The sequence below is a fragment of the Pistacia vera genome, unplaced genomic scaffold, assembly GCF_008641045.1.
Source record: "Pistacia vera cultivar Batoury unplaced genomic scaffold, PisVer_v2 Contig234, whole genome shotgun sequence".
In the NCBI taxonomy this organism is placed as follows: Eukaryota; Viridiplantae; Streptophyta; class Magnoliopsida; order Sapindales; family Anacardiaceae; genus Pistacia; species Pistacia vera.
The window spans coordinates 595,997-622,576 of NW_022196040.1; the positions used below are offsets into that span (position 1 = coordinate 595,997).

At 37.4% G+C, this 26,580-nt stretch overlaps 3 protein-coding genes across 3 annotated transcripts; 2 read left to right on the forward strand and 1 right to left on the reverse strand.

Moving 5' to 3' along the window:
- The first annotated feature begins 533 nt into the window (after nucleotides 1-533).
- Nucleotides 534-4,508, forward strand: LOC116131549 (auxin response factor 17). The gene is made up of 2 exons (XM_031417200.1): nucleotides 534-1,698; nucleotides 3,055-4,508. Exons 1-2 carry the CDS (start codon nucleotides 721-723, stop codon nucleotides 3,751-3,753), a joined length of 1,677 nt encoding a protein of 558 aa, XP_031273060.1. The 5' UTR covers nucleotides 534-720; the 3' UTR covers nucleotides 3,754-4,508.
- Nucleotides 4,509-5,665: 1,157 nt separating this feature from the next.
- Nucleotides 5,666-8,096, forward strand: LOC116131534 (protein GrpE). Its single transcript, XM_031417180.1, has 3 exons — nucleotides 5,666-5,960; nucleotides 6,484-6,993; nucleotides 7,680-8,096. Exons 1-3 carry the CDS (start codon nucleotides 5,775-5,777, stop codon nucleotides 7,887-7,889), a joined length of 906 nt encoding a protein of 301 aa, XP_031273040.1. The 5' UTR covers nucleotides 5,666-5,774; the 3' UTR covers nucleotides 7,890-8,096.
- A 16,023-nt stretch (nucleotides 8,097-24,119) lies between these two features.
- LOC116131558 lies at nucleotides 24,120-26,203 on the reverse strand. Its single transcript, XM_031417210.1, has 3 exons — nucleotides 26,076-26,203; nucleotides 25,846-25,992; nucleotides 24,120-24,643 (listed from the first exon to the last, which is right to left on the reverse strand). Exons 1-3 carry the CDS (start codon nucleotides 26,182-26,184, stop codon nucleotides 24,603-24,605), a joined length of 297 nt encoding a protein of 98 aa, XP_031273070.1. The 5' UTR covers nucleotides 26,185-26,203; the 3' UTR covers nucleotides 24,120-24,602.
- Between the last annotated feature and the right edge of the window lie 377 nt (nucleotides 26,204-26,580).

The window sequence follows — 26,580 nt, forward strand, 5'->3', positions numbered from 1 at the left end:
CATATCCATTCTGATATACCCTGAATCTCAACCACGTACATTGCCCGTGATTATCAATTATTCCTATCTTTCAATTCAAGTACGCTTTCTACTGCTATTTGTTTATTTCTTCGTCACTGTACTCTCTAGTCTCATTTATCACACCTTCATAATTATTTATTTATTTATTTATTATCATTACCCTTTGGACATGTAAAACTCTAGATTAATTATTAAATTATATTTAAAGCATGTATCTTTGAGATTGGGATAAATACAACATTGATAATTTACACTTAAATATTAATATTTTATTAATTACACTTAATCACAGTGACAGATAGGAAGTTTCTTAACTAATTAATCTAAATATTAACAGTGACAGCGAGTGTAACTGACTACTATCATATCATGTATATGCTTACGACTAGTGCTGATGGACCTTGACATGGTAGTTTCATAAAGTTGTCGTGGGTAAAACCGTAATTTATGGAATCAACTCATCCTCATACATACACTCTACTTCTTCAATGCCTGTCCTCGGACCCCAACACGTCTCTCTCTCTCTCTCTTCCCTCCTCATCAGACTCTCACGCACTCTAACTTCGTAACGGACCGTACTATCCAGACTTCCCACCAAGAGAGAGAAAGACACACTCACACACAAACACAATGTCATGCTAAAGACCTAATTAACCATTTAATCACACACGCACTCTCTCTCAACAAAAACATTAACAAATGCCGTCTCAGCAACCGTCCTCTCCCTCCGAGCCTTGCCCTGTCGACCCACGAATCTGGCGCGCTTGTGCCGGCTCCTCCTTTCAAATCCCCACCCTCAACTCTAGGGTTTACTACTTCCCTCAAGGCCACATGGAGCAATCATGTCCTTCCGTCACTGTCCCTCTCTCCAAACCCTTCATTCCTTGCATCGTCTCCCACGTCGAGTTTCTCGCTGATCCTCTCACCGACCAGGTCTTCGCTAAAGTTCTTCTCACACCTGTCAACTCGTTCGATTCTTGGTCTTCTGGAAACTTCTTTGACCACCACCACCAGCAACAGCAGAATGAGAATGCGGTTTTTCCGTTTGCGAAGATTTTAACGCCGTCAGATGCGAATAACGGCGGTGGTTTTTCCGTCCCGAGGTTTTGTGCTGACTCGATCTTCCCGCCACTTAACTACCAAGCGGATCCTCCAGTGCAAACTTTGTCTATTACGGATATTCAAGGAACCGTTTGGGAGTTTCGCCACATTTATCGTGGGACGCCGAGACGGCATTTGTTAACGACAGGATGGAGCAAGTTCGTGAACCGAAAGAAACTAATTGCCGGAGATTCTGTTGTTTTTATGAGAGATACGAGAGGGAAAATGTATGTGGGGATCAGGCGATCGATGAGGTACGGGAACAATGGAGAAGTTGCCAGGTGGCGGGAGCAGATTGGAATGACGCCGGAGGCTGTGGTGGAGGCAGTGGAGAGGGCGGCGCTGGGGTTTCCGTTTGAGGTGGTATATTATCCAAGGGCCGGGTGGGCTGATTTTATAGTGAGGGCCGAAATGGTAGATGTGGCAATGAGGGTGTTTTGGACGGCTGGGTTGAGAGTTAAGATGGTGGTGGAGACTGAGGATTCGTCTAGATTGACGTGGGTTCAGGGCACGGTAATGGCAGTTTCTGTGCTCGATAGTGGCCAGTGGTGTGGCTCACCGTGGCGAATGCTTGAGGTACAAAAGAATGTTTATGGTTTGGAGTATTTGTAGTTGTTTTTATTTGGATTATAGTAATGTGATGTGATGTGATATGAGATATTTTATTAGCTTTATCTTTTTTATGATATGATTATGTAAGTTAGAAGTATTAAATATTTCGATGATGATACCTTGATATTGCGTATACAGTGTTGCTCTGAATAATCACAGCATATAAAGGTTGTTCTATCTTTGGACCAGAAAATATATTTGGAGTTTAGGAAGTCACTGATTTCAGTTGGTCAGATTGCTCGGCAGAATCTGATGTGTCCTACTTACCATTTTGAGTAGAACTTATGACACTTGATGCATACACTTATCTCCCTTGATGTTTTCATGAGTGCATAGATGTTATTTCTTGTCTAAATTGGTGAAATTAATGATCCTTGAAATGAAAAGAGCTTGTTTTCTAATATGCAATTGGCTCTTTTCTAGAAGTGGATTTAATTCTGTGTTCTATATGAGGCTTATATTAAGTCTTTCCTTGGTTTCTTTTAACAATATGTGTACTGCTCTTTCTCTTTCCTCAAAAATAAAATTAATATCCCAGTAGGTTTCAATTTTTTGTCTGAATTTTTGTTGCTATGAGAGAAAAGGGGAATGAATTATTTTTGTTGTTATAAATTATGAGCCAGCCTGTATAGTTTATAATGAGTATTGGTTTGGCAGTATAGATACCTGGTTGGCTGGTCTTGCTTTTTAACCTTTCTTAGTTTCTTTCTTGTTCTTCTGTCGACTGATTGGATTCTGATTTTTGAATGACCTTTTAGAAGGTAATTTTGATTTTAAGTAAGATGCAATGCCTTAAGTGCTTGTTTTGCAAAGCACACCTAGAATAATTTTAGACATTGTGTTCATGCAAAATCGTCAATGGATAATTGATGGTTCTCCTTTTCCATAACATACAAATAGTGGCGTTAATGTTGGAAAAAAAAATATTATTAAATTTACAATGTTTCTTTCTGTTCTATTTAATATTATTAATCTTTAAGGGAAGAAATGCTTTGTGTTGATATGAAGGCATAGGTGTTGACTTAATGTGTGAGTATCATCTGACATGAACTTGCCCTACAAATGTTGTTGATTGTAAGTTATATTATGGTTGATATAAATGTTCTTTTATCTTGCCTAGTAATTTTTGTCCAAATTCTTTGTTTGCAGCTATACTGGCTTGAGATTTTTTTATTAAAGAATCTAGGGAAAATTGGATTCTGTATATCTTGGGTTTCATAGTTGCAGTGGCATATGGGAATATTGATTTCTGAGAGGATTGAGATTTATATCTTTTGTTCTTTAAGCTTTCAAATGTTTTGCCCCATTTTTTTGTCGTAGGTTACGTGGGATGAACCTGAAATTCTGCAGAGCTCAAATAGAGTAAGTCCTTGGCAAATCGAATTTGTTTCGCCCACTCGACCACTTCATACCACAATTCCTCCAGCGAAGAGATCAAAATTTCCTCAGAATTCTGTGTCAGTGACTGATGGAGAGGAAGAAATCTTCTTTCCACTGACAGGATTAACTAATTCAGCAATGGAGCACACAAACCCTTCATTGGTGAATTATAACACTTTTCCTGCTGGCATGCAGGGAGCCAGGCAAAATCCTTTTAGTGTATTTAGTTTATCTAACTTCAGAAGTGAGAATACTCCTCAAGTGTGCAATGATAGTACCTATGGCAACAACTTGATGCCAAAGTTGAAACGCATTTCTACTGAACTGAACATTGGAAGTTCACAGTCTGACAACCTATCACCAGATAGCCACAGTAGTGTGCATTCCTATGGTACTGAACTTCTTGGAGACCAGGGCTGCAACTTGACAAAAGTTGGTATTAGCTCTTTTCAGTTATTTGGTAAGATCATACATATGAATCAGCCTGTTGGAAGTGGTTTGGACGATGTTGCTTGCTTGGAAGATGATGGCAGTAGAGTGCTCAACGTAACTGAAGGTTTGAATGAGCGAATGAATCTTCCCTTGACTTACACAGAACTGCTTAATAGGTCTTTGCCATTTGAGCGACTCAGCAGTTGAAGCTGAAGCTTGCTCTTTGTGAAATAATAATTGTGTCTATGGCATGCAGATAAGTAGCTGTACAGGTATGCTTTTATCTGAATACTGTGTACTACGCTGAACCATGAAACCAATCATCAGATGTTAATTACTGGCTAATGTTTATCAAAATTTGATCATGCTTTTATATGCATAGTGGGTTACTTTCACTTAAGTTATCAGGCATGTTGTCTAATGTGCTTTTCATCTTGCAATTTCTCTACTATTTGAATGTATGTTTGAAACAGACAGTGAATCTGATATGTCTGCTGCAATTACTGGTAAAATTAGTTGGAAGAGATTGAGTTTGTTATGGTTTTTTGTGAAATGATAATTATTAGAACTTCAGATGACATTATTCTCGTGTAGTAGGCTAATATTAATTATATATGAGACTTACTGATGGCATCATATATGGCATTTGGACTAGTGAAAATTTTATGACATTCGGTGATATTACCAACCAGCTGGTGCTTTCCAAAGGTTGGCTATTTGGTAGGAATCCTTAAATTGACTGTTCTATGCATGCCTGCTTGGAGCTGTAGTACATGTTGGGCTTTTATTTATTTTAGTTCATTCAGTTCAAGATCTATTCATCCATGAATGTGAATGAGTGATCATAAACGATGGAGCTGAAAAATTGAAGTGGCTAAGGCGTTGTAGGGTATTTGTTTTCTAAACCCATTTTCTGTTTTAGACATTGAAAAACAGTTGTAAAACATACTAGTAATTATATTTGAAAAGTACAAGCTAGTATTAAAATCCAAAACATTTTAAAGACGTTTCTGGTATCTATGAAAAGGAGGATCTAGGAAACATAGCATTCATTTTCAATAAATTAGTGTTAACTGCAAAAATGGTTTTAATAACGTTGTAGGTATTTAGAAAAAAAGAGATTCTGGACACATTTATAACACTTTTTCTACTTCAAGCACTAATATAAAAGGATTTTCATTGTTGTGCTTCTCTAAATTTCTTTTCAAAATCCTCTTACAAGACATGTACTCAGAACCAACCCTAGATATCTTTTAGCTCTTTTTCACTTGTTTACTGCAATGAGGAGAGTGGTAAAATTTTAACTATTTTCTGAGTGTTTTGACCTTTATGGTTTTGACATTCTCTTTTGATTTCCTTGCAGGTACTTAATCAGTGGAGAAGATGACTTCTTAGACTCTGGCAGATATTAGTTTGTTTAAGCTAGTTTGTTTAAGTTGCCGGGTCAAAAACTTGGAACTGTTTTAGAGTTTAGTTTGTGTAAACTAGTAGTTTGTTTAGTTATATAAAATGTTGGAACCAGATGTTGGTGTGACATAAGCACATTGCTTCAAATTATGTTTAGTTCAATGCTTTGTTTGATTTGATTTGATTCTGGAGTAATCAATTTTGGTTTTTTCACTGATTACTGGCATGAAAAATAATGGTTTAGATGGTCATGAGAAGATAATGATCATTTAGTAACATATGTCTAAGTTTTGGAAGTATTCCTCGATTCTTTATTATAATTATTTTTCAATCAGGCTAGTGTAATACTGTATTTTATGAAAGAATGACCAGTTATGAATATTATGCTTAAAAAAACCAATTAAATTGATGATGGAGATTGGACTGAGATGCATATGGGCAGCTTGTGCTCCAGAGAAATAATAAAACAAAGAATTGCCTCATTCACCATCCCTTAAATAGACTTTGTCATATTTGAGACTCCCAATTCTTATAATATAAAATTTTGATAATAAAGATGGTAATTCACTAATTTGAGTTATAATAAGATACTGTACGAAAACTAAAGAGAGTTGAATGTGTCAACACTCAACAGGAACACTTAAGAATTAAAATTCAGGCCAATTAGTGATTAACCCAGTTATTTGAAATAAAATAAAAGCCAATTTCGGGAATCCAGTCCAGACAAAGGAGGCAACAATTGGGTGAGATTAAAGTAAGCAATAACTTAACAAATTGAGGGAAGTCTTTGACTTTGTGGCGAGGAGTCATCAAATCAATCGATGGCTATCTTTCTCTCGAACTACTCCCTCGCTCCTCCTCTTCGCCTTTCTACTTTCTTCTCTTCTTCAAAACCCTCCAAAACCACCCTAGCTTTTCAATCTCTCCATCACAGACCTCTCTTCAAACCCATTTTAGGGTTTCCTCCTATCAACACCGCCAGGCCTTCCTTTAACGCTTTCTTCACGGTGAGTTTTTCTTTTGCCCTCATATTCTCATATTTAAGCTTTTATTAAATTAGATCATTGAATTCTCTGCATTGGTTTTATGTTAGTTCTTGTATGTGTTCTCATAATTCAGATGATAATATTATATTATTTTATTTTTCAGTATCTTTAAGCTCTACAATTATCGATTGAATTATTTTACCTTGCTTAATTTTGTAAGCTTTGGGCACTTAAAATTTGATAAGAATCAAATGAACCTTTCTTCATAACAATTTAACAGATTTATTAAATTGAAAAAGTGTTATAACTTTTTATGTGCTTTCAAAGAATTCACGAATGTATTCCTCGGCTTAAGATAGCTTTATTTTTCAACCTCAACTTCTATTAATGTAAAGTCTGTACTTTCCAGGTGATAGATAAAATTATTCTATCTGTAATTTCCAACAAAATATTTGAGGTTATGGAACACACCATGTATATATTTTCAGTAACTTTTTTTCTTTCTGTTTTATCCATGAAATTTCTATTGTGCTATTCTGCTTAGATAAATGGCAAGGAGGGTTTTCAGGATGATGTAGAAGTATCTGGAAGTGAAGTGGGTAAGAAACATCTTTCCGATGTGAAGAAGCTTATTGAGGCCTACAAGGAGGCCATTATTGATGGAGATGAGAAGACTATGTCTGTTATTGAAGCTAGAATATGCGTCATAGAAAATGTCAAGAATGAATTGTTACAAAAAGTTTCAGCTTTATCGGCTGAGATAACCTCTGGGAAGGAGAAACACATCCGCCTGCAAGCTGATTTTGATAATTTTAGGAAAAGAATGGAGAAAGAGAGGTCGACGATAAGGTCTGATGCCCAGGGAGAAGTGATTGAGGGCCTTTTGCTAATGGTGGACAGTTTTGAGAGTGCCAAGCAACAAATAAAGCCGGAAACAGAAAAAGAAAAAAAGATAGACTCTAGTTATCAGGGTATATACAAACAATTTGTTGAGATTATGAGGAGCATGCAAGTGGCCGCAGTGCCAACAGTAGGAAAACCTTTTGATCCTTCGGTAAGTGGAACTTCTAGACTACATCAGTGTCTATTTCTATCATTATAATTAGGGGTAGTGAGCATGCTTCTTGTTTGTGTTGGCCAGATGATAAAAACATTTTTCATAAGTATTTAAGATTATGTGGAAAGGAATTTAAATTTCTGCCTTTTTTTTTGTTTAACGTTGTCAAAATTTGTGGAAAGATATGATGCTGAAAACTTGTATATCTGGAAGTGAGGAATTGAAGTTAATATGGGGAGAGTTTTAGATCTTCAATTGGATATTTAAAGAAGGTTAACATTGCCAACTTTCCAAACCTTTGCATCATTGAATTTTTGCTTCTGGGTAAAATAGACTGATACTGCCCATCTTGTGGCATCAGAAATTTTGCTTGCATGCTTTAGTGATATTCCCCTTTGCATTTGCTGGTATTACATTGTCACAAACTCTGAGGTAGAGGTTCTACTTGTTCCCTACAGTGGCATGTTAGTAAGAGATACAATTTATGCACTGACATTGAAGATCTCATTCAATCAAAAAAGAAATTACAATCAATTTATGTAGTATTGGGTTCAATCTGTTCATAAAGTTATTGGTCTTGTAGTCTGCACTTTTAGTCATTAGCTTATGAACTGATATGCTTCTTGTTCTTACCTTTCCATTTCATAATTTCTTCTCTCACACTAGTTTGTTTTGTAATTTAGTTGCATGAAGCAATTGCACGGGAGGAATCTGAGGAGTTCAAGGAAGGGATTGTAATTCAAGAAGTCCGCCGTGGGTTTCTTATTGGGAATCGGCTTCTTAGACCAGCAACAGTTAAAGTTTCTGCAGGGCCTGGTCGTAAGAAAGCCCCTGTGCCTTCTCAGAAATCTGCTGGGCAACATGCAGCGGCCGCTAGTAGAGATGAACAATAGTTTTTGTTTCACAAGATTTAGTTTTCTAAAGGGAGATTGCTTCGCAGTCATGAGTTGAAGCTTTTGTTGTTCAATATTTATTATCTCTTATATATTTTTTGTCTGCTAAGGCGGATGTAATTTCTTGGTCCTTAGCAAAGTTGTATATTGGAGTTTATCTGTGAACATTCACATTAATCCATTTTTTAAATGCTCAAAATTTTAATTGTCTAGAATTATCTTTATCTATATATTCAATTACACCATTTTTATGGATGAAAACACAAAATCATACTTTTTTGATATTTAAATTCATAATTAGATATAGAAGGATGTAACAGAACTTCTAAAAATAAAATTCTAACTTTATTATAATTATAAAAAGACAAAGCCCCTTGTTGTCATCACTACAATATACTTAATTATGTTTGATTCATATATATGATGTGATTGAAAGTGCACAACTAATATTAAGATTAAACATATTAAAAGAAACGATTTTATTATAATTTCAAATGCTACATTCAAATTCATACATGTTGGAAACTATTTATATATATTGTAAAGGGTATATTTATAATTGTTGAGTGTATATGTTTTAGTTAGGCTGTACTATTGAAATACAAGTAATATAGAAAATGAAACATGGTATTAGAGCTCCTGGACGATGCGTAAACCCTTAAACCCTAAACCCATTTGCTTGTTTCTGCTTTTTGGCGACCCATTCCTCTTGTTCTGTTTTCTGGCGACTAGCGATCTCTGGTGACGTCTTTGTCCATGGTTTCTCTCTCTCCGGCGATGTCTGCCCTTAGCTTCGTTGTTTTTGGTGACGTCTGAGTCTGTTCTTCCCTTTGTTTTTGTTTTCCGACGACCAGCGATGTTCAATGACATCTTTGTTCATGGTTTCTCTTTCTCCGGTGACGTCTACCCTTAGCTTCTCTGTTTTCAGCGACGTCTAAGTCTGTTCTTCGTTATTCTTTGTTCCCCTGATCTCTCCGGCAACCTCTGTTATCTCCGGCAACCTTTGCTTCTCTTTTTCCAGCGACTGTTGCTGATTCTGTTCCAGTCTCTCTTCTCTGTTGTTGTTTGGTGCAATGAACATGGAGTTGTTGTGAATCATTTTTTTTTTTTTTTTGCTATCCCTTTGTGTTGGCTTGGAGTTGTTGTGAATCCTGGTTGTTTGAGATTGGGACGCTGTTGTGTTTGCTTGGGTTGTTTGGTGTTGAGAGTGGGATTGTTGAGATTGTTGTGAATCCTGGTTGTTTGGTGTTGAGAGTGTTGTGAATCTGTGGAGTTGTGAGTTATTTACTAGACAGTATGGTAGAGGACGGTAAGAAGATGGTGACTGAAATTGTGACTTCACCAAAATTACTGATCGAAAATTATTGGGAAAAAGGAATTATATTCAATGGAAGCGGATTATCCGACGATATGTGTCCAACATTGATATGGGAGACCATTTAATCGAGGGTCCACCTGAGGAAACAGAAAATGATAATAAAACTAAAAAAAAATGGCTCATGGAAGATGATAAGCTCTTCAATCAGATTCAGAACACTCTCGATTCGTCCGTGGATGATGTGATTGGTCACTGTGATACAGTCAAGGAGTTATAGGAGTATCTAGAGTTCTTGTACGCTGGTAAACAAGACATGTTTCATGCCGATGAATTGTTATTGAAGACCTATCGAGCAAATATGCAAGAGAAGACGTTGCTCGAATATTATACATAGATAAAACAAACCTTTGAAGAAAAAAGGGCTATGTTTCCTGTCCCTACTGATGTGAAGATGATGCAAGCACAAGAAGAACAAGTGGTAGTGCAATGTTTTCTGGCTGGGTTGAGATCAGAATATGAGATAGCTTGTACACAACTTCTTACCGGTGAGACACTTCCCTCTCTTACGGATGTCTTTGCTCGACTTCTCAAAGTTAGTAAGGGAGAAGATTGAGGAGTGTCTAAGGATAAAAAAACCCTTAAGGATCCTAATGTTGATCATGCAGCCCTAGCTAACATGAAGTATGGTGATGGCAAAGGTAACAAAGGGACAAATCGTGATACCGGGAACAATTGTGGTAATGGCCCTCGTACTTGCTTTCACTGTGGTGCTGAGGGTCACATAAAAAAAAATTGTTAGAAGCTCCATGGCAAGCCCCTGAATATGCAAGGCACTCAAAAGTTTGCTCATGTTGCAACTCAAGATGATCTCTTACCCACCCACCCAATCACAGGTTACTATCTCTGCAGCAGAATATGCTCGTCTCACTCAGAATTCTTGCTCCCAGTCATCCATCCCATTGACTACCACTACATTAACCCAGTTAGGTAATCCTACAACCTGTTTGTCCACTTCTAGTAGTAACTGGGTCATTGATTTTGGTGCTACCCACCATATGACACGCGATACAGGTATTCTCTCCTCATTTACACCTTCTCCCAATTTGTCTTGGGTTATCTTAGCTAACAGGTCTACTACACCTATTATTGGATATGGTATTGCCCATCTCAACAAATCTATGTCTCTTTCCTCTGTCTTGTGCCTTCCTCATTTTCCCTTTAATCTTTTATCTGTTAGTAAAATTACTAATGCATTCAATTGTGGTGTTTACTTTTTTCCTACTCATTGTATATTTCAGGATCTTGGGATGAGGCAGATTATTGGCAGGGGCCGTGTATCAGGTGGCCTGTATATGCTCGATGATGGCCTGTATTTGCTTGATGATGTCTCCACTCTTGTCTCTCAACCTATTGTGTGTACCAATGATTCATCTCTACCCATATTACATGATCGCCTTGGTCATCCCCCCCTTCCCATTTTGAAAAGGTTGTGTCCTAGTGTAGGGTCAATGTCACACTTTGAGTGTGAGACGTGTTAGTTTGGAAAACACCATAGAGTATCCTATAGCCCTAGGATAAACAAAAGAGTCATAACCCCTTTTGATGTTATACACTCTGATGTTTGGGGTCCTTGCCCTTTGTTGTCTAAGTTTGGATATCGATACTTTGTTGTTTTGTAGATGATTTTTCACGTGTAACTTGGTTGTATTTTATGAAAAATCGTTCTGAATTATTCTCCATATTTTGTACCTTTTATGCTGAAATACAAAATGAATTTACTTCATCTATTAAAATTCTCAGAAGTGATAATGCCAAAGAATACTTTTCTGCCCCTTTCTCTTCCTTTCTGTCTACTAGATGTATTATTCATCAATCATCATGTGTTTATACACCTCAACAAAATGGAGTTGTTGAACGCAAAAATTGTCATTTATTAGAAGTCGCTCGTACTCTCCTTTTTCACATGAAAGTCTCTACAGAATTTTGGGCAGATGCTATCTCTACAGCATGTCACTTGATCAATTGCATGCCTTCTTCTGTTTTGGGTGGTCAAATCCCATTCTCCATCCATTTTCCATCACAGCCTTTATTCTCTCTTGCTCCTAAAGTGTTTGGGTGCACGTGCTGTGTTCAAGATGTTAGACCTCATGTATCCAAATTTGAACCTAGGTCCCTCAAGTGCATATTCTTGGGTTATTCCCGATATCAGAAGGGTTATCGTTGTTTTTCTCATGTCCTAGGTAAGTACCTTATCTCAACTGATGTTTACTTTTTTGAAACCACTGCATATGTTGAGTCCTCCACTTCATCTACTTCTCTTGAAACACCCCCTGATGATCTTCTTGTTTACAACATGACCCATCATAGTCCTCTACCATCTCGTCCTCCTATCACCCAGGTATACTCTCGCAGGGTTCACCAACACCATGAGACACCTGCAACAACATCTGATTCACTGCCTCTATTGACTACCTCACCTTCGGATCCGATTCCTCCTTCCTCTAACTATGATCATGATCTTTCCATTGCTCTTCGTAAAGGTAAGCGCTCTTGTACCTATCTTATCTCCTCATTTGTTTCCTATCACTCTTTGTCTTCATCTTCCAAGTCTTTTATTATGTCTTTAGACTCCGTGTCTTTTCCCAACTCTGTGTCTGAAGCAATTGCTCATGATGGGTGGAGAAGGGTTATGGAAGAAAAGATGTTGGCTCTAGAACATAATGATACATGGGTTCTAATGGAGTTGCCTGAAAATAAAAAGGCTATTAGGTGCAAATGGGTTTTCACAGTGAATGCTAATCCAGATGGGACTGTGGCTTGATTGAAAGTTCGGTTGGTTGCTAAAGGTTATGCCTATATGTATGATATTGATTATTTTGAGACATTCTCCCCAGTGGCTAAAATGACCTCTGTCCGACTATTCATCTCTCTTGCAGCTTCATATTATTGGCTTCTTCACCAACTTGATGTAAAAAATGCCTTTTTACATGGTGATCTTCTTAAAGAGGTTTACATAGAGCAACCTTCGGGGTTTGTTGCTTAGGAGGAGTCAGGAAAGGTATGCAAACTGAAGAAATCTTTATATGGGTTAAAGCAATCTCCATGGGCGTGGTTTGGGAGGTTTAGTGAAATGGTGACTCAGTTTGGTTTACATATGAGTGCTTATGATCATTCTGTCTTTTATAAGCAATCTAGTTCTGGCATCATTCTTTTGGTTGTTTATGTTGATGACATTGTAATCACTAGCAGTGATGATGTTGGCATTCGAAAAACTTTTTGACTTCCAAATTTCACACAAAAGACTTGGGCACTTTAAGGTATTTTCTGGGAGTCGAGGTTTCTCAGAGTAAGAAAGGGATTTTTCTCTCTCAACGCAAGTATGTGTTAGATGTGTTGACCGAAATAGGTCTAAGTGAGGCTAAGCCTTGTGACACTCCTATGGTTCCTAACGTGAGATTGAATGTTGAGGATGGAGAGATGTTTGGTGATCCAGAGAGATACAGACAGATAGTTGGAAAGTTAAACTACCTTACAGTAACCCGTCTAGATATTGCCTTTTTAGTGAGTGTGGTGAGTCAATTTATGTCATCTCCTAGGACATCTCATTGGGATGCGATCCTCCATATTTTGAAGTATCTAAAAGGAGCCACTGGATGTGGGATTGTTTACAGTGATCATGGTCATAATAAGGTAGAAGGTTTTTCAGATGCAGATTGGGTAGGATCCTTTGTGGATAGACGGTCTGTGACTGGGTTTTGTGTTGGAGGAAATCTTATTTCTTGGAAAAGTAAGAAGCAACTGATTGTAGCTAGGTCAAGCGGAGAGTCTTGAGTATCGGGCTATGTCACAAGTTACGTGTGAGCTCATATGGACAAGACATCTTCTTAGAGAAATTGGGTTTAGTAACCCAGGGACTATGGACTTGTGGTGTGACAACCAAACAGTCATTCATATAGCAAACAATCCAGTCTTTCACGAGAGGACTAAGCATATAGAAGTAGATTACTGGATTGTCACTTTGTACGAGAGAAACTTGAACAAAAGATAATTGCTACTAATCATGTTAGAACAGGGGAACAACTAGCTGACATCTTCACGAAGTCTCTAGTTGGTAAAAGGGTAACCTATATTTGTAACAAGTTGGGTATGATACATATATATGCTCCAGCTTGAGGGGGAATGTTGGAAACTATGTATATATATTGTAAAGGGTATATTTGTAATTGCTGAGTGTGTATATATTTTAGTTGGGTTGTACTGTTGAAATACAAGTAATATAGAAAATGAAACAATACATAAAAAAGATTTTTATTAGTGGATAACATTACTCTTATGACTCTTACTTGACCTGCATCGGCAACAGCTAAATCCTGCCAGAGATCAGAATACTACACATCCCATTTCTTTGTGGCCTCTAAAAGTCACTGGCATTGCATCTAATGCAAGCATTAGCTGCAAATTCCCTACCCTCTCCTTTCCTTTGACAAGTAATTTATTACAAACGATCGAAATATATGCCACAGCACTAAAGCTGAAACCAGCACACAGATATTGAACTACAGAGATCGTGGAACTACCACCACCCTACTTCTGTCATAAATCCACCAACACTGTCAAAGAAAATCACAAATCTGTACAGGCGGCATGACCTCTGATCTTTAAGCCTCTTGAATACTCGGAAGTTGATTGCACTATAGGGATCAAATAACTGTTATTGTACATTTGCATATCATGGTGCTTCCCTTATCCTTCCAAGCGTACAAGAATTCAAGAAAGTTGATCTCCTGCTGATCCTGAGACAGTTTTTTCTGCATCCGACATCATTAAGAAATAGATTGTAAGACACTCAACTGTGCTTTCTGATGTGCAATGAAATTTGAACAACCTCATTGTAATTCATAAATCATTTTTCCACATGTTTATTCAAAAGAAAGAAACTGACATAAAAGTTGGAAGCCACCATTTGATTCTTAGTTAAAGAAACCAAGGGTGATTCTACACTCATTTATGGTGATGGTGACCATCACTCTTATCTCTAATGAAGTCATTTGAACGGAAAATATTGGCTTCATTTTTGTGATAGATATCCATTTTCAAATTGTCATGTAAAACATAATAGTCTTTTCAATTGTTGCAAGACAGAAAAAAACTCCTACAACGAATTTTGTCAGTGTGTGAACACGAAAGAAGATTCAACAGCTACCGCCAGTGCAAATTATGAACACATCCAATCTACATCTAAGATAACTCTAAAGGAGAATTAACAAATCTGCAATCCACTTGGAAATATCAATTAATTATCTTAAGTTTTCTTCTACCTTCTTCCTTCAACCTGGCCTTCCAAGATTGCATTTGCAACACAACAACCAAGAATACAAGTTTAAGATGATCAAAGCAAGTTCACTGAAAACTAACGTATATGATCATTTCAAGTAATATCGTTACATATCTAGATCCTGAGTTAATATGCAGAGATGAATCAATTATTTTCTAAGCCACTGAACTAATTAGGAAACCTTCAGCTTGTAAGGCAAAGTTCCTTCTTCTCATATTCCTTCCTTTACCTTCTGGAATCCTAACCATCCTAACCACAAAAAGGCTTGCCTAACAACTATCACGGTTTAAAAGATATGTGCATTTTCAATATAGCTTCATCAGTTTCATAATTTTCAACCAAATATATAGCCCTGACGTGCAAAGATTCAATCACTAGAATAACACTAGAATGATAATTACAACCATCACGGTTGTGTGATAGGTACATATATGATGAAATGTCAGTCACCATCTACAACTGAATAAAATTGATGAATGCTAATGCTTAGGCAACCATAAAAAATACAATCCTGATCCTGCATATAAGAGTCCACAATTCCCAGCAAAAATTAAGAATCTATATTGATAAATAAAACCACTCAGTTCAGCTATTAATAGGTAGAATCTATGTGTAGCGTTTATTTTTCTTTAATAAAAACTGCGTGAAGATTAAGAATTGAACAATAAACATTACCAGAATCAATGTCATCGATGGTGTTATAGAATTTAGAGAATCTTCCACGACTCGGGGGCTTGGGTTTTATACGTTTCTCTCGCAAACCAAATATATCTTGAATCAGAGGTACGTGAACCAGAATTAACTTCCATGCCAAAAACCACCCTGAAATTAATCAATTTCTCAAAAACAAAAACAAAAGAAAGAACAACCAGATAAATCGCATGAGAGGCAGAAAAACAATTTACCAAGAAGAATGAAGGATAGAACGAAAGAAATTGCGAGAATCGGACGTAGAAGTAATAAAATCAGGTAATTCCATACCCCAATGGAGTTGGATGAAGACGATGACTCCATTGACAATCTTGCTACCTCAACTAGCCTAAACAAAGCACTTCTTTATATCGCCGTCTGCGTCTTGTGCGTAAATTTGTGAAAGTTGGGCCCAAGACTCGACCTTGGGCCTGCGTAGTTTTTGGGCTTGATAAAACTAGCAATAATTGAGATCTTGGGCCTCGGACTCTTATGGGAAATCTCTTAGGCTCATTTTAACAAGAGCAATTGTATCTTAGATTATAATTTTGTGAAATAATCAGCATTATAATTTGATATCTCTGAGGACTGAATTTTTTCGCTACTTTTTATAATTATATTGTTGCATTAATAAAATTGAAGAAATCATAAAATATTTGACTGCTCATTTGTATATTTCAGGATCTGGGACGAGCAGATTATTGGTATGGTGTGTGTATCAGTGGCCTGTATATGCTTCGATGATGTCTCCACTCTGTCTCTCAACCTGTTTGTTGTACCAGTGATTCATCTCTACCCATATTACATGTATCGCTTGGTCATCCCCCTTTCCCATTTTGAAAAGGTTGTTGTCCTATTGTGGTTAATGTCACACTTGAGTGTGAGATGTGTAATTTGGAAAACACCATAGAGTCCCTATAGCCCTAGATAACAAAAAGAGCCCAACCCCTTTTGATGTTATACACTCTGATGTTTGGGGTCCTTGCCCTTGTTTGTCTAAGTTGGATATCGTACTTTGTTTTTTGTGGATGATTTTTCACGTGCGTTGGTTGTATTTATAAAATCTTGTGAATTATTCTCCAATTTTGTACCTTTTATGTTGAAATACAAAATATTTACTTCATCTATTAAAATTCTCAGAGTGATAATGCCAAAGAATACTTTCTGCCCTTTCTCTTCCTTTCTTCTACTAGAGGTATTATTCACAATCATCATGTGTTTATACACCTCAACAAAATGGAGTTGTGAACGCAAAATTATTTATTAGAAGTCGCTCGTACTCTCCTTTTTCACATGAAAGTCTTACAGAATTTTGGCAGATGTTATCTCTACAACATGTCACTTGATCAATTGCATGCCTTCTTCTGTTTGGGTGGTCAAATCCCTATTCTCCATCCTTTTCCATCACAACCTTTATTCTCTCTCCTCCTAAAGTGTTTGGGTGCACGCTTTTGTTCAAGATGTTAGACCTCATGTATCCAAATTTGAACCTAGGTCCCTCAAGTACATATTCTTGGGTTATTCCCGATTAGAAGGGTTATCGTTGTTTTCTCCTGTCCTAGGTAAGTACCTTATCCTCTGATGTTTCCTTTTTTGAAACCACTTCATATGTTGGGTCCTCCACTTCATCTACTTCTCTTGAACACCCTGCTGATCTTCTTGTTTACAACATTACCCATCATGTCCTCTACCATCTCGTCCTCCTATCATCAGGTATACTCTCGCAGGGTTCACTACACCATGGACACCTGCATAACATCTGATCCTCCTACCTCGCCTTCGGATCCTAATTCCTCCTTCCTCTACCATGATCATGATCTTCCCATTGCTCTTCGTAAAGGTAAGCGCTCTTGTACCTATCCTATCTCCTCATTTGTTTCCTATCACTCTTGTCTTCATCTTCCAAGTCTTTTATTGCTCTTATACTCCGTGTCTGTTCCCACACTCTGTGTTTGAACAATTCTCATGATGGGTGGGAAGGTTATGGAAGAAAAATGTTGGCTCTAGAACATAATGATACATGGGTTCTAATGAAGTTGCCTGAAAATAAAAGGCTATTGGTGCAAAGGGGTTTTCACAGTGAAGCTAATCCTGATGGGACTATGACTCTGTTAAAGTCTTTGGTTGTTAAGGGTTATGCCAAATGTATGTATTGTTTATTTTGAGACATTCTCCCTAGTGGCTAAATGACTCTGTCGACTATTCATCTCTCTTACAGCTTCATATTGTTGGCTCTTTCACCCCTTGATGTAAAAAATGCCTTTTTACATGGTGATCTTCTTAAGAGGTTTACATGGAGCAACCTCTGGGTTTTGTTGCTTAGGGAGTCAGGAAAGGTATGCAAATGAAGAAATCTTTAATGGTTAAAGCAATCTCCAGGGTGTGGTTTGGGAGTGTTAGGAATGGTGACTCAGTTTGGTTTACATAGAGTGCTTATGATCATTCTGTCTTTTATAAGCAATCTAGTTCTGGCATCATCTTTTGGTTGTTTTTTTGATGACATTGTAATCACTAGTGATGATGTTGGTGTCAGAGTTGAAAACTTTGGCTTCCAAATTTCACATACAAACTTGGGACTTTAAGGATTTTTTGGGAGTCGAGTTTCTCGGAGTAAGAAGAGATTTTCTCTCTCAACCAAGTATTGTTAGATGTGTTGACCGAATGGGTCTAAGTGAGGCTAAGCTTTGTGACACTCCTATGGTTCCTAACGTGAGATTGAATGTGAGGATGGAGAGATGTTTGGTGATCCAGAGAGATACAGACGATAGTTGGAAAGTTAAACTACCTTACAGTAACCCGTCGATATTGCTTTTTAGTGAGTGTGTGAGTAATTTATGTCATCCCCTAGGACATCTCATTGGATGCATCCTCCATATTTTGAAGTATCTAAAAGGAGCCCCTGGAGTGGGATTTTTACAGTGATCATGGTCATAATAAGGTAGAAGTTTTTCAGATGCAGATTGGGGATCCTTGGGATAGACGGTCGTGACTGAGTTTTGTGTTTTTGTTGAGGAAATCTTATTCTGGAAAAGTAAAAGCAACCATTGTAGCTAGTCAGCGCAGAGTCTAAGTATTGGGCTATGACACAAGTTACGTGTGAGCTCATATGGACAAGACATCTTCTTAGAGAAATTGTTTGGTAACCCAGGGACATTGGACTTGTGGTGTAACAACCAAACAGTCATACATAGACAACAATCCATGTCTTCTCCGAGAGGACTAAGCATATAGAAGTGATTGTCACTTTGTATGAGAGAAACTTGAACAAAAGATAATTGCTACTAATCATGTTAGAACAGGGGAACACTACTGACATCTTTACGAAGTCTCTAATGGGTAAAAATGTAACCTATATTTATACAAGCTGAGCATGATAGTATATACTCTAACTTGAGGGAGAGTGTTAGAAACAGTATACGGTGACTCCGGCCACCTCCGGTGGTGGTCGCCGGCTGGGGGTGTTTGAGGGTAGGTTAGGGGTATTTTTGTTAACTTTTAATGTTTTATTATAGGGGGTATTTTGTAAAAAAAACAAACATAAAGGAGATTTTATTAATTTATAAATTTTACCTCGTAATACCCGCCCAATTCAACTTTTTTTTAACTTTTTTCAAAAAACTTTTCCCAAAACTCCCAAATTTTCAACCAAACGCAGCCTTACTTTTTTGATATTTAAATTCATAATTAGATGTAAAAGGATGTAACAGAACTTCTAAAAATAAAATTCAAACTTATTATAATTATAAAAAGACAAAACCCCTTGTTTTCATCACTACAGTATACTTAATTATGTTTGATCCATATGTATGATGTGATTGAAAGTGCACAACTAATATTAAGATTAAACATATTAAAACAAACGATTTTATTATAATTTCAAATGCTACATTCAAATTCATATATGTTGGAAACTATGTATATATATTGTAGAGGGTATATTTGTAATTACTGAGTGTATATATTTTAGTTAGGTTGTACTGTTGAAATACAAGTAATATAGAAAATGAAACATGGTATCAGAGCACCGGGACGATGCGTGAACCCTTAAACGCTAAACCCATTTGCTTGTTTCTGTTTTCCTGCGACCAGTTATCTCTGGTGACGTCTTTGTCCATGGTTTCTCTCTCTCCGGCGACGTTTGCCCTTAGCTTCTCTGTTTTTGGCGACGTCTGAGTCTGTTCTTCCCTCAGTTTCTGTTTTTCGATGACCAACGATCTTTGGTGACGCCTTTGTTCATGGTTTCTCTCTCTCCGACGATGTCTACCTTTAGCTTCTCTATTTTCGGCGATGTCTGAGTCTGTTCTTTGTTCCCCTGATCTCTCCAACGACCTCTATTATCTCCGACGACCTTTGCTTCTCTTTTTTCGGCGACTGTTGCTGATTCTGTTCCAGTCTCTCTTCTTTGTTGTTGTTTGGTGCAGTGAACGTGGAGTTGTTGTGAATCATTTTTTTTTTTTTTTGTTGCTATCCTTTTGTGTTGGCTTGGAGTTGTTGTGAATCCTAATTGTTTGAGATTGGGATGCTGTTGTGTTTGCTTGGGTTGTTTGGTGTTGAGAGTAGGATTGTTGAGATTGTTGTGAATCCTAGTTGTTTGGTGTTGAGAGTGTTGTGAATATGTGGAGTTTAGAGTTATTTGCTAGACAGTATGGTAGAGGACGGTAAGAAGATGGTGATTGAAATTGTCACTTCACCAAAATTACTGATCGAAAATTATTGGGAAAAATGAATTATATTCAATGGAAACGGATTATTCGACGATATGTGTCCAACATTGATATGGGAGACCATTTAATCGAGGACCCGCTTGAGAAAACAGAAAATGATAATAAAACTCGAAAAAAATGGCTCATGGAAGATGATAAGCTCTTCAATCAGTTTCAGAACACTCTCGATTCGTCCGTGGATGATGTGATTGGTCATTGTGATACACTCAAGGAGTTATAGGAGTATCTAGAGTTCTTGTATGCTGGTAAACAAGACCTATCTCACGTCCATGAATTGTTATTGAAGATCTATCGAGCAAATATGCAAGAGAAGACGTTGCTCGAATATTATACAAAGATAAAACAAGCTTTTGAAGAAAAAAGGGCTATGTTTCCTGTCCCTACTAATGTGAAGATGATGCAAGTACAAGAAGAACAAGTGGTAATGCAATGTTTCTGGTTGGGTTGAGACCAGAATATGAGATAGCTCGTACATAACTTCTTACCGGTGAGACACTTCCCTCTCTTACGAATGTCTTTGCTCGACTTCTCAGAGTTAATAAAGGGGAAGATTGAGGAGTGTCTAAGGACAAAGAAACCCTTAACGATCCTAATGTTGATCATGCGACCCTAGCTAGCATAAAGTATGGTGATGGCAAAGGTAACAAAGGGACAAGTCGTGATACCGGGAACAATCGTGGTAATGGCCCTCATACTTGCTTTCACTGTGGTGCTGAGGGTCACGTAAAAAAAAATTGTTGGAAGCTCCATGGCAAGCCCTTGAATATGCTAGACACTCAGAAGTTTGCTCATGTTGCAACTCAAGATGGTCTCTTACCCACCCCATCACAGGTAACTATCTCTGCAGCAGAATGTGCTCGTCTTACTCAGAATTCTTGCTCCGAGTCATCCATCCCATCGACTACCACTACATTAACCTAGTTGCGTAATCCTACAGTCTGTTTGTCCATTTCTAGCAGTAACTGACAGGCTATACAAGTATTCTTTCCTCATTTACACCTTCTCCCAATTTGTCTTCAGTTACCTTAGCTAACAGGTCTACTACACCTATTATTGGATGTGGTACTGCCCATCTCAACAAATGTATGTCTCTTTCCTTTGTCTTGTGTCTTCCTTATTTTCCCTTTAATCTTTTATTTGTTAGTCACATTACTAATGCATTCAATTGTGGTGTTTACTTTTTTCCTACTCATTGTATATTTCAGGATCTTGGGACGAGGCAGATTATTGGTAGGGGTTGTGTATCAGGTGGCCTGTATATGCTCGATGATGTCTCCACTCCTGTCTCTCAACCTGTTGTGTGTACCAGTGATTCATCTCTACCCATATTACATGGTCGCCTTGGTCATCCTCCCTTTCCCATTTTGAAAAGGTTGTGTCCTAGTGCATGGTTAATGTCACACCTTGAGTGTGAGATGTGTCAATTTGGAAAACACCATAGAGTGTCCTATAGCCCTAAGATAAACAAAAGAGCCACAACCCCTTTTGATGTTATACACTCTGATGTTTGGGGTCCTTGCCCTGTGTTGTCTAAGTCTGGATATCGATACTTTGTTATTTTTGTGGATGATTTTTCACGTGTAACGTGGTTGTACTTTATGAAAAATCATTGTGAATTATTCTCCATATTTTGTACCTTTTATGTTGAAATACAAAATCAATTTACTTCATCTATTAAAATTCTCAGATGTGATAATGCCAAAGAATACTTTTCTGCCTCTTTCTCTTCCTTTCTATCTACTAGAGGTATTATTCATCAATCATCATGTGTTTATACACCTCAACAAAATGGAGTTGCTGAACGCAAAAATCGTTATTTATTAGAAGTCGCTCGTACTCTCCTTTTTCACATGAAAGTCTTTACAGAATTTTAGGCAGATGTTATCTCTACAACATGTCACTTGATCAATTGCATGCCTTCTTCTGTTTTGGGTGATCAAATCCTATTCTCCATCCTTTTTCCATCACAACCTTTATTCTCTCTTCCTCCTAAAGTGTTTGGATGCACGTGCTTTGTTCAAGATGTTAGACCTCATGTATCCAAATTTGAACCTAGGTCCCTCAAGTACATATTCTTGGGTTATTCCCGATATTAGAAGGGTTATCGTTGTCTTTCTCCTGTCCTAGGTAAGTACCTTATCTCTGCTGATGTTTCCTTTTTTGAAACCACTTCATATGTTGTGTCCTCCACTTCATCTACTTCTCTTGAAGCACCCTCTGATGATCTTCTTGTTTACAACATTACCCATCATAGTCCTCTACCATCTCGTCCTCCTATCATGCAGGTATACTCTCGCAGGGTTCACTAGCACCATGGGACACCTGCAGTAACATCTGATCCACTACCTCGCCTTCGGGTCTAATTCCTCCTTCCTCTGACCATGATCATGATCTTCCCATTGCTCTTCGTAAAGGTAAGCGCTCTTGTACCTATCCTATCTCCTCATTTGTTTCCTATCACTCTTTGTCTTCATCTTCCAAGTCTTTTATTGCCTCTTTAGACTCCGTGTCTGTTCCCAACTCTGTGTTTGAATCAATTACTCATGATGGGTGGCGAAGGGCTATGGAAGAAGAAATGTTGGCTCTAGAACATAATGATACATGGGTTCTAATGAAGTTGCCTGAAAATAAAAAGGCTATTGGGTGCAAAGGGGTTTTCACAGTGAAGGCTAATCCTGATGGGACTATGACTCGGTTAAAAGCTCAGTTGGTTGTTAAGGGTTATGCCCAAATGTATGGTATTGTTTATTTTGAGACATTCTCCCTAGTGGCTAAAATGACATCTGTCTGACTATTCATCTCTCTTACAGCTTCATATTGTTGGCCTCTTCACCAGCTTGATGTAAAAAAAGCCTTTTTACATGGTGATCTTCTTGAAGAGGTTTACATGGAGCAACCTCTGGGGTTTGTTGCTTAGGGGGAGTCAGGAAAGGTATGCAAATTGAAGAAATCTTTATATGGCTTAAAGCAATCTCCACGAGTGTGGTTTGGGAGGTTTAGCGAAGTGGTGACTCAGTTTGGTTTACATAGGAGTGCTTATGATCATTCTGTCTTTTATAAGCAATCTAGTTCTGGCATCATTCTTTTGGTTGTTTATGTTGATGAAATTGTAATCACTGGCAGTGATGATGTTGGTGTTCAGAGTTTGAAAAACTTTTTGGCTTCCAAATTTCACATAAAAGACTTGGGTACTTTAAGGTATTTTTTGGGAGTCGAGGTTTCTCGGAGTAAGAAAGAGATTTTTCTCTCTCAACGCAAGTATGTGTTAGATGTGTTGACCGAAATGGGTCTAAGTGAGGCTAAGCTTTGTGACACTCCTATGGTTCCTAACGTGAGATTGAATGCTGAGGATGGAGAGATGTTTGGTGATCCAGAGAGATACAGACGGATAGTTGGAAAGTTAAACTACCTTACAGTAACCCGTCCAGATATTGCTTTTTCAGTGAGTGTGGTGAGTTAATTTATGTCATCCCCTAGGACATCTCATTGGGATGCAATCCTCCATATTTTGAAGTATCTAAAAGGAGCCCCTGGACGTGAGATTCTTTACAGTGATCATGGTCATAATAAGGTAGAAGGTTTTTCAGATGCAGATTGGGCAGGATCCTCTGCGGATAGACGGTCTGTGACTGAGTTTTGTGTTTTTGTTGGAGGAAATCTTATTTCTTGGAAAAGTAAGAAGCAACCAATTGTAGCTAGGTCAAGCGCAGAGTCTAAGTATTGGGCTATGACACAAGTTACGTGTGAGCTTATATGGACAAGACATCTTCTTAGAGAAATTGAGTTTGGTAACCCAGGGACTATTGGACTTGTGGTGTAACAACCAAACAGTCATACATATAGCAAACAATCCAGTCTTTCACGAGAGGACTAAGCATATAGAAGTGGATTGTCACTTTGTATGAGAGAAACTTGAACAAAAGATAATTGCTACTAATCATGTTAGAACAGGGGAACAACTAGCTGACATCTTTACGAAGTCTCTAATTGGTAAAAATGTAACCTATATTTATAACAAGCTGAGCATGATAGATATATATGCTCTAACTTGAGGGAGAGTGTTAGAAACTATGTATATATATTGTAAAGGGTATATTTGTAATTGCTGAGTATGTATATATTTTAGTTAGGTTGTACTGTTGAAATACAAGTAATATAGAAAATGAAACAATACATAAAAAAGATTTTTATTAATGGATAACATTACTCTTATGACTCTTACTTGACCTGCATCGGCAACACATAAATCCTGCCAGAGGTCAGAATACTACGCATCCCATTTCTTTGTGGCCTCTAAAAGTCACTGGCATTGCGTCTAAAGCAAGCATTAGCTGCAAATTCCCTACCCTCTCCTTTACTTTGACAAGTAATTTATTACAAACGATCGAAATATATGCCACAGCACTAAAGCTGAAACCAACACACAGATATTGAACTACAGAGATCGTGGAACTACCACCACCATACTTCTGTCATAAATCCACCAACACTGTCAAAGAAAATCACAAATCTGTACAGGCGGCATGACCTCTGATCTTTAAACCTCTTGAATACTCTGAAGTTGATTGCACTATAGGGATCAAATAACTGTTATTGTACATTTGCATATCATGGTGCTTCCCTTATCCTTCCAAGCATACAAGAATTCAAGAAAGTTGATCTCCTGCTGATCCTGAGACAGTTTTTTCTGCATCCGACATCATTAAGAAATAGATTGTAAGACACTCAACTGTGCTTTCTGATGTGCAATGAAATTTGAACAGCCTCATTGTAATTCATAAATCATTTTTCCACATGTTTATTCAAAAGAAAGAAACTGACATAAAAGTTGGAAGCCACCATTTGATTCTTAGTTAAAGAAACCAAGGGTGATTCTACACTCATTTATGTTGATGGTGACCATCACTCTTATCTCTAATGAAGTCATTTGAACGGAAAATATTGGCTTCATTTTTGTGATAGATATCCATTTTCAAATTGTCATGTAAAACATAATAGTCTTTTCAATTGTTGCAAGACAGAAAAAAACTCCTACAACGAATTTTGTCAGTGTGTGAACACGAAAGAAGATTCAACAGCTACCGCCAGTGCAAATTATGAACACATCCAATCTACATCTAAGATAACTCTAAAGGAGAATTAACAAATCTGCAATCCACTTGGAAATATCAATTAATTATCTTAAGTTTTCTTCTACCTTCTTCCTTCAACCTGGCCTTCCAAGATTGCATTTGCAACACAACAACCAAGAATACAAGTTTAAGATGATCAAAGCAAGTTCACTGAAAACTAACGTATATGATCATTTCAAGTAATATCGTTACATATCTAGATCCTGAGTTAATATGCAGGGATGAATCAATTATTTTCTAAGCCACTGAACTAATTAGGAAACCTTCAGTTTGTAAGGCAAAGTTCCTTCTTCTCATATTCCTTCCTTTACCTTCTGGAATCCTAACCATCCTAACCACAAAAAGGCTTGCCTAACAACTATCACGGTTTAAAAGATATGTGCATTTTCAATATAGCTTCATCAGTTTCATAATGGTCAACCAAATATATAGCCCTGACGTGCAAAGATTCAATCACTAGAATAACACTAGAATGATAATTACAACTATCACGGTTGTGTGATTGGCACATATATGATGAAATGTCAGTCACCATCTACAACTGAATAAAATTGATGAATGCTAATGCTTAGGCAACCATAAAAAATACAATCCTGATCCGGCATATAAGAGTCCACAATTCCCAGCAAAAATTAAGAATCTATATTGATAAATAAAACCACTCAGTTCAGCTATTAATAAGTAGAATCTATGTGTAGCGTTTATTTTTCTTTAATAAAAATTGCATGAAGATTAAGAATTGAACAATAAACATTACCAGAATCAATGTCATCGATGGTGTTATAGAATTTAGAGAATCTTCCACGACTCGGGGGCTTGGGTTTTATACGTTTCTCTCGCAAACCAAATATATCTTGAATCAGAGGTACGTGAACCAGAATTAACTTCCATGCCAAAAACCACCCTGAAATTAATCAATTTCTCAAAAACAAAAACAAAAGAAAGAACAACCAGATAAATCGCATGAGAGGCAGAAAAACAATTTACCAAGAAGAATGAAGGATAGAACGAAAGAAATTGCGAGAATCGGACGTAGAAGTAATAAAATCAGGTAATTCCATACCCCAATGGAGTTGGATGAAGACGATGACTCCATTGACAATCTTGCTACCTCAACTAGCCTAAACAAAGCACTTCTTTATATCGCCGTCTGCGTCTTGTGCGTAAATTTGTGAAAGTTGGGCCCAAGACTCGACCTTGGGCCTGTGTAGTTTTTGGGCTTGATAAAACTAGCCATAATTGAGATCTTGGGCCTCGGACTCTTATGGGAAATCTCTTTGGCTCATTTTTAACAAGAGCAATTATATCTTAGAATATAATTTTGTGAAATAATCAGCATTATAATTTGATATCTCTGAGGACTGAATTTTTTTGCTACTTTTTATAATTATATTATTGCATTGATAAAATTGAAGAAATCATAAAATATTTGACTGCTCCACGTCTACACGCTTGGAAAGTTTATAAGCTTGAAAACTAGAATATATTTCAT

Excerpts from the sequence above, each read along its gene's own strand:
- LOC116131549 (XM_031417200.1), top strand. The coding sequence starts at position 721 with ATGCCGTCTCAGCAACCGTCCTCTCCCTCCGAGCCTTGCCCTGTCGAC. Across the intron at positions 1,699-3,054 it reads CACCGTGGCGAATGCTTGAG|GTTACGTGGGATGAACCTGA; the intron begins GTACAAAAGAAT and ends TTTTTGTCGTAG.
- LOC116131534 (XM_031417180.1), top strand. The coding sequence starts at position 5,775 with ATGGCTATCTTTCTCTCGAACTACTCCCTCGCTCCTCCTCTTCGCCTT. Across the intron at positions 5,961-6,483 it reads CCTTTAACGCTTTCTTCACG|ATAAATGGCAAGGAGGGTTT; the intron begins GTGAGTTTTTCT and ends TATTCTGCTTAG. Across the intron at positions 6,994-7,679 it reads GAAAACCTTTTGATCCTTCG|TTGCATGAAGCAATTGCACG; the intron begins GTAAGTGGAACT and ends TTTGTAATTTAG.
- LOC116131558 (XM_031417210.1), bottom strand. The coding sequence starts at position 26,184 with ATGGAGTCATCGTCTTCATCCAACTCCATTGGGGTATGGAATTACCTG. Across the intron at positions 25,993-26,075 it reads TCTATCCTTCATTCTTCTTG|GGTGGTTTTTGGCATGGAAG; the intron begins GTAAATTGTTTT and ends GATTAATTTCAG. Across the intron at positions 24,644-25,845 it reads CATCGATGACATTGATTCTG|AAAAAACTGTCTCAGGATCA; the intron begins GTAATGTTTATT and ends TGTCGGATGCAG.